We start from the raw sequence: 13,374 nt of genomic DNA on the forward strand, positions 1-13,374 counted from the left end.
CCAGATGTGACATCCCAGGTCAGACAATGTACTCTAGGTGTGAGGCCTTGTTTAGAACTTGGCTGTGAATCAACTTGGAGTCAGGCTGGTTTTATTTCCAAAGCAGGAGTTTATAAAACGCCACAGTGACTGTATAAAATATGTGTGCTTTTTGAACAAAACAGAATGTATGTGCAATTACAAATGTGAAAATGCAAATTCACCCCATAGATTTATATGTGTGTGTGCGTATGTGTGTGTACATATGCACACACTCTCTCTCTCTCTCTCACACACACACACACACACACACATAATTCATAGGGTGAATTTGCATTTGCTACCTCTCTCACTGACACCTGAAGAAGCAGCGAGACTCCCAAAGCTTGTGTCTTCAAATAAACCTGTTGGACTATAACCTGGTGTCGTGTGATTTTTGACCTTGTCAACCCCAGTCCAACATTGGCACCTCCACATCATGCAATATGGAAACATGCCACCTGGTGGCGATGCTGTCTCACCTTTCAGGCTGAACACTGGTCTTTGTAATACTTCACCACCGCAGTACAGTCTTGGACTCTAAACATTCTTCACTTCACCCACAATGAGTCGCTTGGATTGCCAGTGCGTGTCTACATACCAGTGGGCCCAGATCCTGAATGTCTGGGGAGCAGGATACTGACTACAATAAGTTCGCAATGATGGATTGTGTCAAGGCATTTGTTTCTTTACTTTATCTCGTATAAAACACCCAACAGCAAGCTCAGCAAGACTTAGACAATAAATGCATGTTTCAAAAGGTGGTATAAAAAGAGACAGGAATTTTTACATAATTGAAAACCTTGCTACCTTCAAGGAAAGGTGTCAGTAATGAATTTGAAACTGCCATGGGACATTCCGAGTTTCCGGACATAGTGCTGTGTCTGTTGTCTTAAGGTGGAAATTGTTAATTTACAATCGATGCACTTGATTGTCAGGTGTATTACCAATTCCAGGCTTTTAGGAATCTAATTTTAAAATGTGAAAGGTTTTCCCAACACGGATATCAAAGTGAATTGGGTCAGAGCAATGATACAGCAGAGCAATACTGCGTCAGAATAGTTCCCCCTGAAAGAGGGCACTTGGCATTCACACTCCAGTGGGAGGTCTGTGGGCCAACTTCAGAATCTGCTGTTTATTCACTGGTTAGCTGTAGACTTTATACAATTTAGCTCAGGGCAAAGCAGAAAGTGAGTTTTAAATCATATTCACAACTTTGGATTAGAACTGCACTATCCAGCACAGGGACAGGCCCTTCAGCCCACAATGAGTTTCTTAGGTCTTTCTGCAAGTTTCTGTTTATTTTAGTGCTCAGATGCTGCTCCTAAGCTTAATCAATCAAGCATAGTGATCATAGATCAATCAACAAGCCAAATACAGATCAATTAAACCATTGAACACTGCAGGTCAGTTGTAACCTGGAATGCACCAAGGGTTTTAGAAATTGCAATGGATTCCTTTAATGGATCTGCTGGTTAATGGATCCATATGGTTCCTCAATGTCTAGCCAGAAGTGGACACTCTGCTGCTGGCATTGCTGGCTGCATTCGCACCTCTTGATCTTCATGACACGCTTCACAATGAATCCTCTGACCAAGCAGTGGAAACGTACTTTCATGGTCCTGGTCTCAGCAGGGTAACAGCAGCGGCCATCTGTGCACAGGCCGCAGTACTTGGGCTTGTATTTCCTCAGGCTGGTGCAACCTTCGTAACTAAACAACTTGGGCTCCATCTCCTTCAGGCTATTCAGGCACTTCTTGCCTCCCTGTAACACAGAAGGAATTGGCCCATAGTGTGAATAAGCCAGGGTGAAGATTGCTTAAATAGGTCAGGGTCCTCTTAAAGAATGTCATTGTGTTTACAAAACATCAATCTAGTTTTCAAATCTCTCCTTGAACTGCCCCTCCCAGATCCCAGGCCTATCTATAATCTCCTCCAATCCTATAGCTTCCTGACAAACGATGTGGAGGTGCCGGTGTTGGACTGGGGTGGACAAAGTCAGGAGTCACACGACACCAGGTTATAGTCCAACAGGTTTAACTGAAATCACAAGCTTTCAGAGCACTGCTCCTTCATCAGGTGAACATCACATTGCAGTTCAGCCCATCACATTGATCTAGAGCAGTACGTCGCAGTATAAGATACCACATTGATCAATGCGTGATGGAGCTGGCTATCACACAGATATAAAACTACATATGACGGTTCAGAACGACCGTCATGTGTAGGTCTAGAATTACACTGTCATGGTACAGACAGTCACATTGACCTAGTTCTGTTCATTACAGTTCAGGATTCCACATTAATCTATAACTATACATTACAGTTCAGGTTACCGTATTGGTCCAGAGCAATACATTACAGTAAAACTGTCACATTGATCGAGAAATATACAATTATGGTAAAGGTTGTCATATTGGTCTGGAAGTAGTTCAGGATGCCGTGTTGATCTAGACCTTTACTTTGCTACAAAATCCACAACCATTCACTACAGTCTAGGTTATCATGTTCTAGAGCTACCCATTATAGTTTATTTTGTCACATCGATCTCAAAATACACTTTACAGTTTAGGTTGTCGTGTTGATCTGGGACTATACCTGACATAGAATGCTGCCATGTTAATCCAGTACTATACAATACAGTGGAAGTTGTCACATTGTATAACTACACTTATAGTTCAGGCTGTTATATTGATCTAGAACTCAACCTTATAGTGGAGTTTGGCACATTGATCTGGAACTATATCTTAAGTTGCACACTCCAACACTGTAGAGCAAAACATTACAATGCAGCCTTTCACATTGTTCACAAATCACAGTGAAGACTGCCACACTGTTCTAGAACAACACACCGCTGTGAAGACTATCAAATTGATCTAGAGTGGTATGGGACTAGTATAATTTGGGAAAGTTGGTCGGCATGGATGAGTCGGAACAAAGGGTCTGTTTCTGTGCTGCATCACTCTATAACAAAACGTTACAGTGAAGACTGTCACATTGATCGAGAAGAAGACATTACCATATTGCCTATTACATTGATGAATAAGATACTGGTTTGGTTCAACTGGGTCTGCAACAGGGTTCTTCCCTCTGCTAGGACTAACCTGGAGATTGACCTCATTGAGCATATCACAGGGCCGGATCTGGCACAGCCTGGTCTCCCATTTCGGATGGCACCAGGTGTTGTTGGTGCTCAGTCTGGATGAAATTCCCATGCCACAGGTCCGCGAGCATGTCGACCACTCTGTGCTCTTGACCAGGCAGTCAGAATAGCTGAAGCTTTGTCTCTTGAATTGACCTTTCAGCTCTGAAGTAACAAAGAGATGCACAACAGAAACAGCATACACTGGCAAATGCCTCCACATACACTCACACAAATGCATGTACACTTACTTGCAGCATGGGACAGTCACAAAACACACTACAGCATGGATACACACACACACACACACAACACATTTGTGATAATTTCACACACATTGCAGAGATGTACGAGCATATGGAAACACTCACAAACACACAAGGTCTCAGCCTATCTCATTCTCTCCTGCTGACAACCACATACATTTTCAAGAACCTATGAACTGCACAAAACAAACCTGCATAGTTGCAGAGATAGTAGGAACTGCAGATGCTGGAGAATCTGAGATAACAAGGTGTAGAGCTGGATGAACACAGCAGGCCAAGCAGCATCAGAGGAGCAGGAAGGCTGACGTTTCGGGCGTAGACCCTTCCCGAAACGTCAGCCTTCCTGCTCCTCTGATGCTGCTTGGCCTGCTGTGTTCATCCAGCTCTACACCTTGTTATCTACATAGTTGCATGCATGCACACTTACACACAGAGACATACATACACACAGATATACACATGCAGACACACACACAGACATATGCACGCATGTACACAAATACACACACACACAAACACGTACATACGTTGATATACACAGACACAGAAGCATACATATACACAGTTATATACATGCAGACACACACATAGACATATATACATACAGGCACACACACACAGACATTGACATACCCACAAATACATACATACACAGACACTCTCAGTCACAGAGATATACATACACGCATGCACAAACACATACATACAGACACACACATACACACCCCAAAATTACAAATCGTTCATTAGCAACTTCATGCATTTTTTCATCATACTTTCATGTCAGCAGTGAAACTGCCAATATTAATATTTAAGGGATAAATTTGTCAGGTTCAGGCCAAACATTCATTTTATACCCCTCTCCATTTTATGTTTTATTCACTTCTTTAGAGAGTACAATGAGTTTGGGTGTAGAATTGGGATCTGGCCTTAGCCAGCCTGGGTCAGGGTGGGGTGTGGGAAAGGTGTACAAGTTGGTTAAATTTAGGACGAAATTGCTGCCTGCAAACCATGCCCCTAATATTGATTCCGCAACATTGGAATTGATCTCAAAAGGAATCATACTGAGGGGGAGTGGGACTAATTTGGGGGCTTCTTCAAAATAACAGCTTGGAAGGAGGCACCTAGTGGTCTCCTCCTGCACTCTACAATGCCAAGCCTGTGAATCACATCAGATATCTGAGTTCCAGTGATGGGTATGAAGAAGAAATGCTGGGAAGGACGCACTAAAACTTGGGACAGCTGCCATCAGGGCGCAGTGGGGAAAGTCCACAGCCTAAGGTCTTTCCACCGAAAGTTAAATTGGGGTCCGTTTAGTAATCAGACCCTCCCAATATCTAAAATGTGTGTAAATATACTCTTGTGCAAGTAAGAGATGCCTTGTGTTAGTTTGTTGGAAGGAGTCAAACTCCCAACGTTTGCTTCCCAGGAAGGGTCATTCGACCAGAAGCGTTGACTCTGATTTCTCTGCACAGATTGCTAGCAGACCTGCTGAGCTGTTCCAGCAATTTATGTCTTTAGCTTACAGCATCCGCAGTTCTTTCTCCAATGTTTGCTTGTTTCCTTATATGCTACTGTACAGAACCAAACTGCGTTTGTGAATGTATATATAAAGATGTTTTTTTTTGAAATGAATAAAGTTTTTTTTTAAATATATAAAAAAAACCAGGGAAGCCAAAGAGGCGTTTGACATCTAGGCCGTCAGCGTTCAGGCTCTTGTGTTTTGTTCCCAACTTACGGTGCACTGCATTTCGCGACTTCACCGCTTTCCCGGGGCCGGCGGCAAACTCCTTCCATTTGGCTGGCGCCCATCCCTTGTGGTCCTTGGAGAGGGGTGTCAGGCACTTCCATCGTTCGCAGCAGGTGCCAGCCACCTTGACGGGCCGAGCGTCCGCGCAGGAGGCGGGCGGTGCCGGCAGCTTCCCGGAGCAGAGCGGGGAGCATTGGGCCCTGCCGTCCTGGCAGCTGCACTGCAGCCGGCAGCTCTTCATGAAGCTCTCGCCGTGTTGGAGTACCCTGCCGCTCAAGAAGCAAGGCCGTCCCGGGCTGCTGGCTGCAAGAACAAGAAGACATTGAGGAAAAAGCCAAAGAAGCAAGATTTTAAAAACAAAAACTCATTTTGGGCCAGCATTTATTCCCCCATCCTTAATTGCCCAGAGAGCATTTAAGACTCAGTCACGTTGCTGTGGTCTGGAGTCACATGTAGGCCAATATCCTTCCCTAAGGGCTATTTGTGGATGTTTTTTTCCCCCAACAATGGACGTACATGGTCATCATTAGACTCTTAATTCCACATTTTTATTTGATTCAAATTGAAAATTTCACACTGTCTACTAGGGCACGATTCGAACCAAAGTCCCCAGAATGTTACCTGGGTCTCTGGATTAATAGTTCAGGGGTAACACCACTAGGCCATCACAGCCCCTGTCTCATTTCCCCAGGGACAGCAACTGCTGAGGGGGAAAGAAACCGCTTAGCAGATCTAGCAGCATCTGTAGACAGAAATCAGAGTTTTGGGTCCCTTCCTCAGCACAGATGCTGCTATTCTGCTGGTCCGAGGAAGGCTCACCGGACATGAAACGTTAACTCTGTTTTCTCCTTCACAGGTGCTGCCAGACCTGCTGACCTTTTCCAAATTTTTGTTTCAGATGCTGCTACACCTGCTGAGTTTTCCCAGCAATTTCTATGACAACTGGCCTGTTTCTAAGGGGTGAGGGGATATGTTTTCCGCAGGAGTGTCTGTGTTATATTGACAATGTCAAATTGATCCCCTCCTTTATGATCCGTATGGTGGAAGGGTAGTTGGGAAAGTATGCTGATCCCATTGATGTGCTGTTTAAATGCCCTCAATGTGACCAAAATCAAACCTGTTCAGGGACAGTATCACACATTTCAGGAGCAGGTGAGACTTAAACTGGGCCTTCTGGACCAGAGGTAGAGACACTACCACTGTGCGACAAGAGCACAGTGAATATGATGCTAATACGTTTTTAAAAATCAATAATTTTTATCGTGATTATAACAAGGTCGACTGGCTGGCCCTTGTAGAATATGAGTTCCCTGATTGTGACGGTTAATCTGGTCCAATCAGGGAGCCCTGGCTGATATATAAAAAGGGGGAGTGTCAGAGATACTGCCACTGTGATAGCTGACCCTGAAGAGGCAGTACTAAAGGCAAGCACAGTTCATTTGTAAATAAAGGGTGACTTGGTGACAGGATACTGGCCTCTGTGGAGTTATTTCACTTTTCAATGCAATGAGTCTGGAATGATCCTCCTGGGTGTATGTGGAGACGGATTCAATGTGGGTAATCAAAAGGACCTGAGATGATTGTTTAAACAGAAACAGGGTTAAAGGGGGCAAAGAGCAGAAGGATGGTCTGAGTCACAATGCTCATTCGGAGAGTCAATGCAGACATGGTGGGCCGAATGGCCCCTTTTTGCCATGTTGCGTTGCTGTCATTCTGTGAATACCCTCGGTTGATACTGTGGATCTGTAAGTGCCTTGAATGCCTTCTGATGTGCTTGGTTGTGTGAGGAGAAGGGAAATTTCTTAGTCGGGGGCGCCAAGTTTCCTCACCTCTGCAGATTCCGGTTGTGGCGTTTGGTCTTGCTTCCAGTTGGCAGTGGAGCCCGCGGTCACGGTCGCACGGTCGAAGCAAGCTGCAGTCCTCATTGAATTGCCGAGCACAAACTGAGCAGCAGCCGCAGTCATCCAGAACCAGGGGCACACTTGGACGGCATGGCACAGGCTTTGGGCAATGACACTGTGCAGCGCATGTCGCCTGTGGAGTAAAGAGATTTTTCATGGACTGGACTAGACCCCCTCAAAATATTTTAAAAAGATAGGCTAGACCCTAACTTTTTCTTATTTTAGAACGAATGTAATGTGCTGTGTTCCAGGTGCTATTCGATTGGTCAAACTACTTGACGTTAAGCAAAACACAATTTATTTAAACACTATAGTTAAAATACAACAGAAGAAGGAAGATAACTTAACTCTATTGGAAAACTTAACAGAATAATAGATACAGTAACTATTGCTAATTAACTGTGAGAATATATTAACATCACATAAGCGCACCTCTTGGCAAAAATGCAAGTTCAGAAAAATAGATTTGTCCCACAGGTAACATAGCAGCAGAGAGAAACCCCAGCTTCTAGCTGTAACTGACAGAGGGAAAAAATACCTTTGACTTCTTCAAAATTCCAGCAGCTTCTGCCCTGTCAAGACTCCAAAAGCAACTGCTTAAAGCTAAGTCTAAAACTAAAAAAAGACTAGAAATACTGGTCTGTGAGAGCTGGCCACACCCATCCAGGCTGCTTCTATTGTTCCAACTTTAAAAAGAAACCTGAGGCGTCACAAGCTGTTTACTGGCTTTCCAAGTAGACAGCTCAATACCTCTGTCTTAAAACCTCTCTTTTAAATAAAAAGGACAAACTACACCTCTTAAAGCCACAGCATCATTACAGATTCCACTGTCATCTTCCTTGCTGTTTGTTCAATCTCCAGCTTCACCTGAAGAAAATAAGCCCTTATTCATATAGCACCTTTCTCTGTTGTGACAGAGAACTTGACGGTCAATGAAGCAATTGTGGGAGAGCCACTGCCGTAATGCAGGGAAGTTCAACTGGCAATGGGGGCACACCAGCAAGTAAATGATTAGCCATTCTCTTTTCAGTGACTTTGCTCTAGGACTCTATGCATAGATGTTGGAGGCAAGGCCACTCCCTGCGCTTCTTAGAATTGGTGGCTACTTGACCATTTATAGCCTGCCTCTGAGCGGAGATAAAACTACAACTTTAGTTAGAAAAGATGTCATGTCATTGACAGTTGAATGTTCCCTCAGTACTGCACTAGAAATATGAGTTCAAATGGTCTGGCCAGCATTAGGTAGTGAGCTATATAGAGATTAACAATCAGGGGTTGGTTAGTTCAGTTAGCTGGACAACTTTAGGAGTTAATCTCCAAACAATGCAATCCCAGGTTTAATCCTGCAAAAATACCTACCTCTTCCCAAGTGTTATTCTCTTAAATATCTTACTCCCATTATGTTACTGTCTAAACATCTCCCTTCCAGGTATTATGCTCTAAGTAACTCATTCCCAGGTATTATTCTCTAAATAACTTCCTCACGCCACCAGCTGTTATCCTCTAAGTAACTCTCTGACAAATGCTATTCTCCACATACTTTGACCTTGGAAGTTAATCTCTGAATAACTCCCTCCATCCAAATATTATTCTCTAAACATCTCATTCCCTCCCAGATGTTTTGTTCTATGCATACCACTCCTCCTCCATGGGTCATCTTATAAGTGACTCCTTCCCAGGCATTACCCTCCAAATGATCCACTCCAAAAGAAATCATGCTCTAACAACTCATTCCCAGGTTAATGACACCCCCATTTCTTAGGTGCTGTGTTTTAAATAACACCCTCCCGACATACATTATTGTCAGAATAACTCATTACCTCGGATATGTACTTCCTTAATTAACTCAACCCAAGCGCTTTTCGCTAAATAACTCCAGTCCAGTTGTTGTTCTGCATGTGTTTTTCATATTTTCAAAATGTCACAGTTCTAGGTGTTACTCCATAAGTAATTCCCTCCCTCCCATATGTCATTGGGTAAATAACTCACTCCTGGTTGCTATTCTCCATATAACCCATCCCAGGTGTTACTCTGTAAATAACTCACTTCCTCACAGATGTGATTTTCTATATGAACCACTCCAAGCCATTATCCTCTGTGTAACTTACCCCCTCACAGGCCTTATTGTCAAAATAACTCGCTCCTGGGTGTTCATCTCTAAAAGGTCAATCCCTGGTATTATTGCTTAAATTACTCCTAAAGGATTTATTCTCTGAATAACTCCCTCCCAGATGTTAATCACTGTAGAACTCACTCCATTTTCTGTAACTTAATCGTATTCTTTATTAGGGTAAAGTTGTCATGGTCCCAGAGGGGTACTCTGTCATTAGAGAGAGGGACAACTGGAAGTGCTTTAACCTAGGTGCTATCATGCTTCACACAAGGAGAGATGTTGAGAAGGAGAGTCCTTCTTTGTAACCTCAGCTGATGCAGGAATTGAACCCATGCTATTGGCATCCCTATACCTCACAAACCAGTTGTCCAGCTAACTGAGCTAACCAACCCCTGAAATTGTTAGCAAAAACAGAAGTTGCTGGAAAAGCTCAGCCGGAATGGCAGCATCTGAAATTCTTGATCTCTATATAGCTCGCTACCTGTTGCTGTTCCCTGCATAACTGGATTTGTGAAATTATTTACCACAGAGAGTTGGAGAGGTTGGATCATTAAGTACCTTCAAGGTTGAAATAGATTTTTAATGAGTGAGGTTATGGGGAAAAGGCAGGAAAGTGGATTTGATCAGCTATGATCTCATTGCATGGCAAAGCAGACTAAGTGAGCTGAATGGTCCATTTCTGCTTCCACATCTTACGATGTAATTCATTCCAACCCTGTATAACTATGGGAGTTGTTCCACATATTACTCACTTCTTCAGAATGCTATTTCCCATATCAGTGAATCCCAATCTGTTATTTCCCATACTATTCACCCCCAAGTTCTACTCTTACATATCTCAGTCCCAGTATGTTCTTTCCCGTCTATTTCATTCCCAGACTTAATTCCCTGTCTACCTCACTCCCAGTCTGTGCTATCATTCTATTGCTGGGAATGACAGAATTGCAGGAGTCACATATTCTCTCACCACATCAGCGAGGCTGGATTGTCCCAGCAACAGGAGATACCCGCACCACAGTGCCAGGCTGCTGCCAAGTCTAATACCACAGCGGCCCCTCTTCATCCTGGAGCCCAAGGCTGTTGGAAACTTGTTCATCGCTGAAACTGCAAATCACACAAAAAAGAAAAGATTCCAGCTGTTAAACTTCAAGACAACAGCAACAAATTGTGTGAGAGGGGCTGGGGAACTGGGGTTTGGGGTGTGAACACTGACTAATCTTGGCAACTGCATTGCGATGGAACTCCCCGAAGAGTGAAAGCAAACGGAAGTTGGAATTTCACCATTTACTCTGAGCAGTGGTCTCCACCCCAAGGCTGAGGGATTATCCCGCTGTCTGGTGGCAGAAGGTCAGAAACTGCAACTGAGTACTGGCTAAGTAATTAAAAAAAAGCTTACTCTGTCCCAAACTTCCAAAAAAAGCACATTTCACATTGTTCTCTCTGAGACGCAGATCATTAGGAGTACTGCTCCCACACTCAATATGAAATTCCCAATGTTTCCTGTAGATTATCTATGTGTGTCTGCGTTTGTTTTTGATGTGCCTATTTATTTAATATACATGCCCAGCTTCTCAGATAAGGTGCAAAGAAAGATAAACCAGTGGCTACAATTCCTGGAGCAATGCTGACTCAGCATTCTGCAGTCAGCTTCTCAGAATAATTCCTGGCACAGCTCCTCTCGGTTCACTGGAACTTTTGTTGTTGCTTTGGCTCACACCGTTTTACATTACCACTGCTTCTTTTTGCAATACATCCAGAAGAATGAAAGGGAATGGAGGCTCCAAAGCACTTTACCACCCGTGGAATCATAAGAGTGGTCATATCCCAGAAGGAGGCCATTCAGCCTCTCTCGAGCCCCTACCAGCTCCCTGCCACAGCAACACACCCAGTCCAGCTTCCTTGGCCCTCCTTCCCTCAGAGTCCTTTCTCATCAGGTGCCTGTCCAGTTCCTGTTGGAAAGCTCAATGGAATCTGTCTTCATCACATTCTCAGGCAGCACATTCCGAATTTGAATCGCCTCACTCTGTATGTAAGGAAAACGCATCTTTTGGTTCTGCCAATCCCCATTAACCCATGTTCTCTGTTTTTTTTTCATCCTTCGGACAATGGGAACAGCGTCTATCCATTTTTTTCTGTCTGGAAACCCCATGATTTTTTGAAGAACTGTACTAAGCCTCTTGGTTGTTTCTTTCCCCCCACAAAGAGAACAGACACATCTTCTCCGATCTAACAATGCTGTTGATTTTTTTAAATTTCAAAAATATACTTTATTTATAAAAATATCTTTATATATTTACATAGTCACTGAAGCAGTTCAGTCGCATATGAAGTAGTTCAGTAGCATATGAAGAAACAAACAAATATTGGCGTTTGACACTATCGAACAAGCAAACCAAAGGTGTTTCTTACTTGTACAAAATTATATTTACATGCATTTGAGGTACCAGGAGCTTCCAATAACTGAACGAGCCCCTGACTAACTTCAGCAGAAACACCTCAGACAGTGGACTTTCCCCACAGCGCCTTGGCGGCAGCTGCCTCAAGCTTTAGCGTCTTCTCAGCATGTAGTCCTGGGCTCTGGAACACTCTGGACAACCAACAAGTTTCACGCAGACCAAAGAGCATCTTTCACCGACTTGATGGTCCTCCAGGCTCAGTTGATGTTTGTCTCGGTGTGCATCCCAGGGGACAGATTGTAGAGCAGAGAATCCTGCATCACGGAGCTGCTTAGGATGAACCTCAACAAAAGCCATTGTATTTTCTCCAGATGTTCTTTTCAAAGGCACATTCCAGCAGCAGATGTGCGACACTATTCCCCACACCCTATCACCCCACAGCTGCTGTGAGGGGCTGATGTTTCAGTTCCCTGCAAACATCCTTTAATGCACCCCCTCTAATGCCTTCATATTTTCTCTAAAGCATGCATGAAGTAATTCCCTTTAGAGTCAGAATTGTAATGCAATGCTGGGACAAAGTGTTCAGACATGCTTCTGTTCCCGAGTCAACTAGCTGTATCTACCAGAAACAAACTCAATATCTGGTCAGAGGGAAAAAAAATAATCAGTAGCCACTCACCAGTCATCTTGCGTCCCTTCTTGTTGGGCTCAACAACTGAAGACTGCTTTAGTTCAGGAAGGAAATTGTATTTTTTCCAATCGCTCAGAGCTCCTCCTCAGCAGTTGCCATGACGTTATTGATGTTTACGCCATTTTATCAGATTTCCAAGAAACCTCTGTGTTTGTGCCTCCTTCTATTTTCCACACAGACTGAAAGGTCCCTCCAAACACCTGTCCTTTTTCTACTGTTTCATTTCTCCTTCACTTCATGTGTTTTGTTGTGACCATATGTACACCTGCTTTGCTCAGAGAACAATGCTAAGAAGTGGAAGGATTCACCAGCTGATTAATAGGTTGACACACTATGAAATAAATGCTTAGAGCATCGATTTGGAATTCCTTTTCCATTTCTCCATCGACTTGCCTCACTTTAAGACACTCCTTAAAATTTATTTCTTCAACCAAGCTTTTGGGTCACCAGTCCTAATATCTCTTGACATGGCACTGTGTCAAATTTTTGCTGAGATGCTGCCAAGAAACATAAAGGTGGCCAGTAAAAGCTTCTTTACGTTTGTGAAAGGTAAACATTGGCTTGGACAAACTTAGGCCTGTTACAATGGTGAATTTATGGTATAAAATAGGAAAATGATGGACACTTTAAATTTTTTATCTGTCATCACTGGAAAAGATGTGGATCATCTCCAGAAATACTAGATGACCAAAGGACTTGTGAAACTGAGGAATTCGTCAGCCTTCCTGCTCCTCTGATGCTGCTTGGCCTGCTGTGTTCATCCAGCTCTACACCTTGTTATCTCAGTATTAGTAAAGAGATAGTTTTTGAAATGTTAGCTGCATTGAGCATTGATGTATCCCCCAGACCAGATTATTTAGATCTCAGTGTTGAAGGAGGTACCTATGGAGATAATGGATGCATTGGTGGTTATCTTTCAAAATTTTATAGATCTGAAAAGGTACCAAATGTAAACCACTATTTAAGAAAGAGAGAATGAAGAAGTATAAACACTGATATCAGTCATAGGGAAAATCATAGAATCCCATTGAATCGACACCAAGCCTCCAAAGAGCATTCCACCCAGACCCATTCCCCCACCCTATCCCTGTAACCCT

General features: G+C 43.4%; 1 protein-coding gene across 2 annotated transcripts; it reads right to left on the reverse strand.

The window, feature by feature from the left end:
• Positions 1 to 690: 690 nt before the first annotated feature.
• LOC109924745 (CCN family member 1-like) lies at positions 691 to 13,159 on the reverse strand. Of its 2 annotated transcripts, none has more exons than XM_048593255.1 (6): positions 12,266 to 13,159; positions 10,158 to 10,294; positions 7,006 to 7,210; positions 5,165 to 5,479; positions 3,123 to 3,325; positions 691 to 1,783 (listed from the first exon to the last, which is right to left on the reverse strand). In XM_048593255.1, the coding sequence occupies exons 1-6, from the start codon at positions 12,270 to 12,272 to the stop codon at positions 1,478 to 1,480; spliced, it is 1,173 nt and encodes a 390-aa protein (XP_048449212.1). In that variant the 5' UTR covers positions 12,273 to 13,159; the 3' UTR covers positions 691 to 1,477. The 2 variants fall into 2 exon arrangements, with proteins under 2 accessions (XP_048449212.1, XP_048449213.1); XM_048593256.1 differs by lacking the exon at positions 12,266 to 13,159 and adding an exon at positions 10,587 to 10,721.
• Positions 13,160 to 13,374: the final 215 nt, after the last annotated feature.

Source organism: Rhincodon typus, unplaced genomic scaffold, assembly GCF_021869965.1.
Source record: "Rhincodon typus isolate 14 unplaced genomic scaffold, sRhiTyp1.1 hic_rhity00002568, whole genome shotgun sequence".
NCBI lineage: Eukaryota > Metazoa > Chordata > Chondrichthyes > Orectolobiformes > Rhincodontidae > Rhincodon > Rhincodon typus.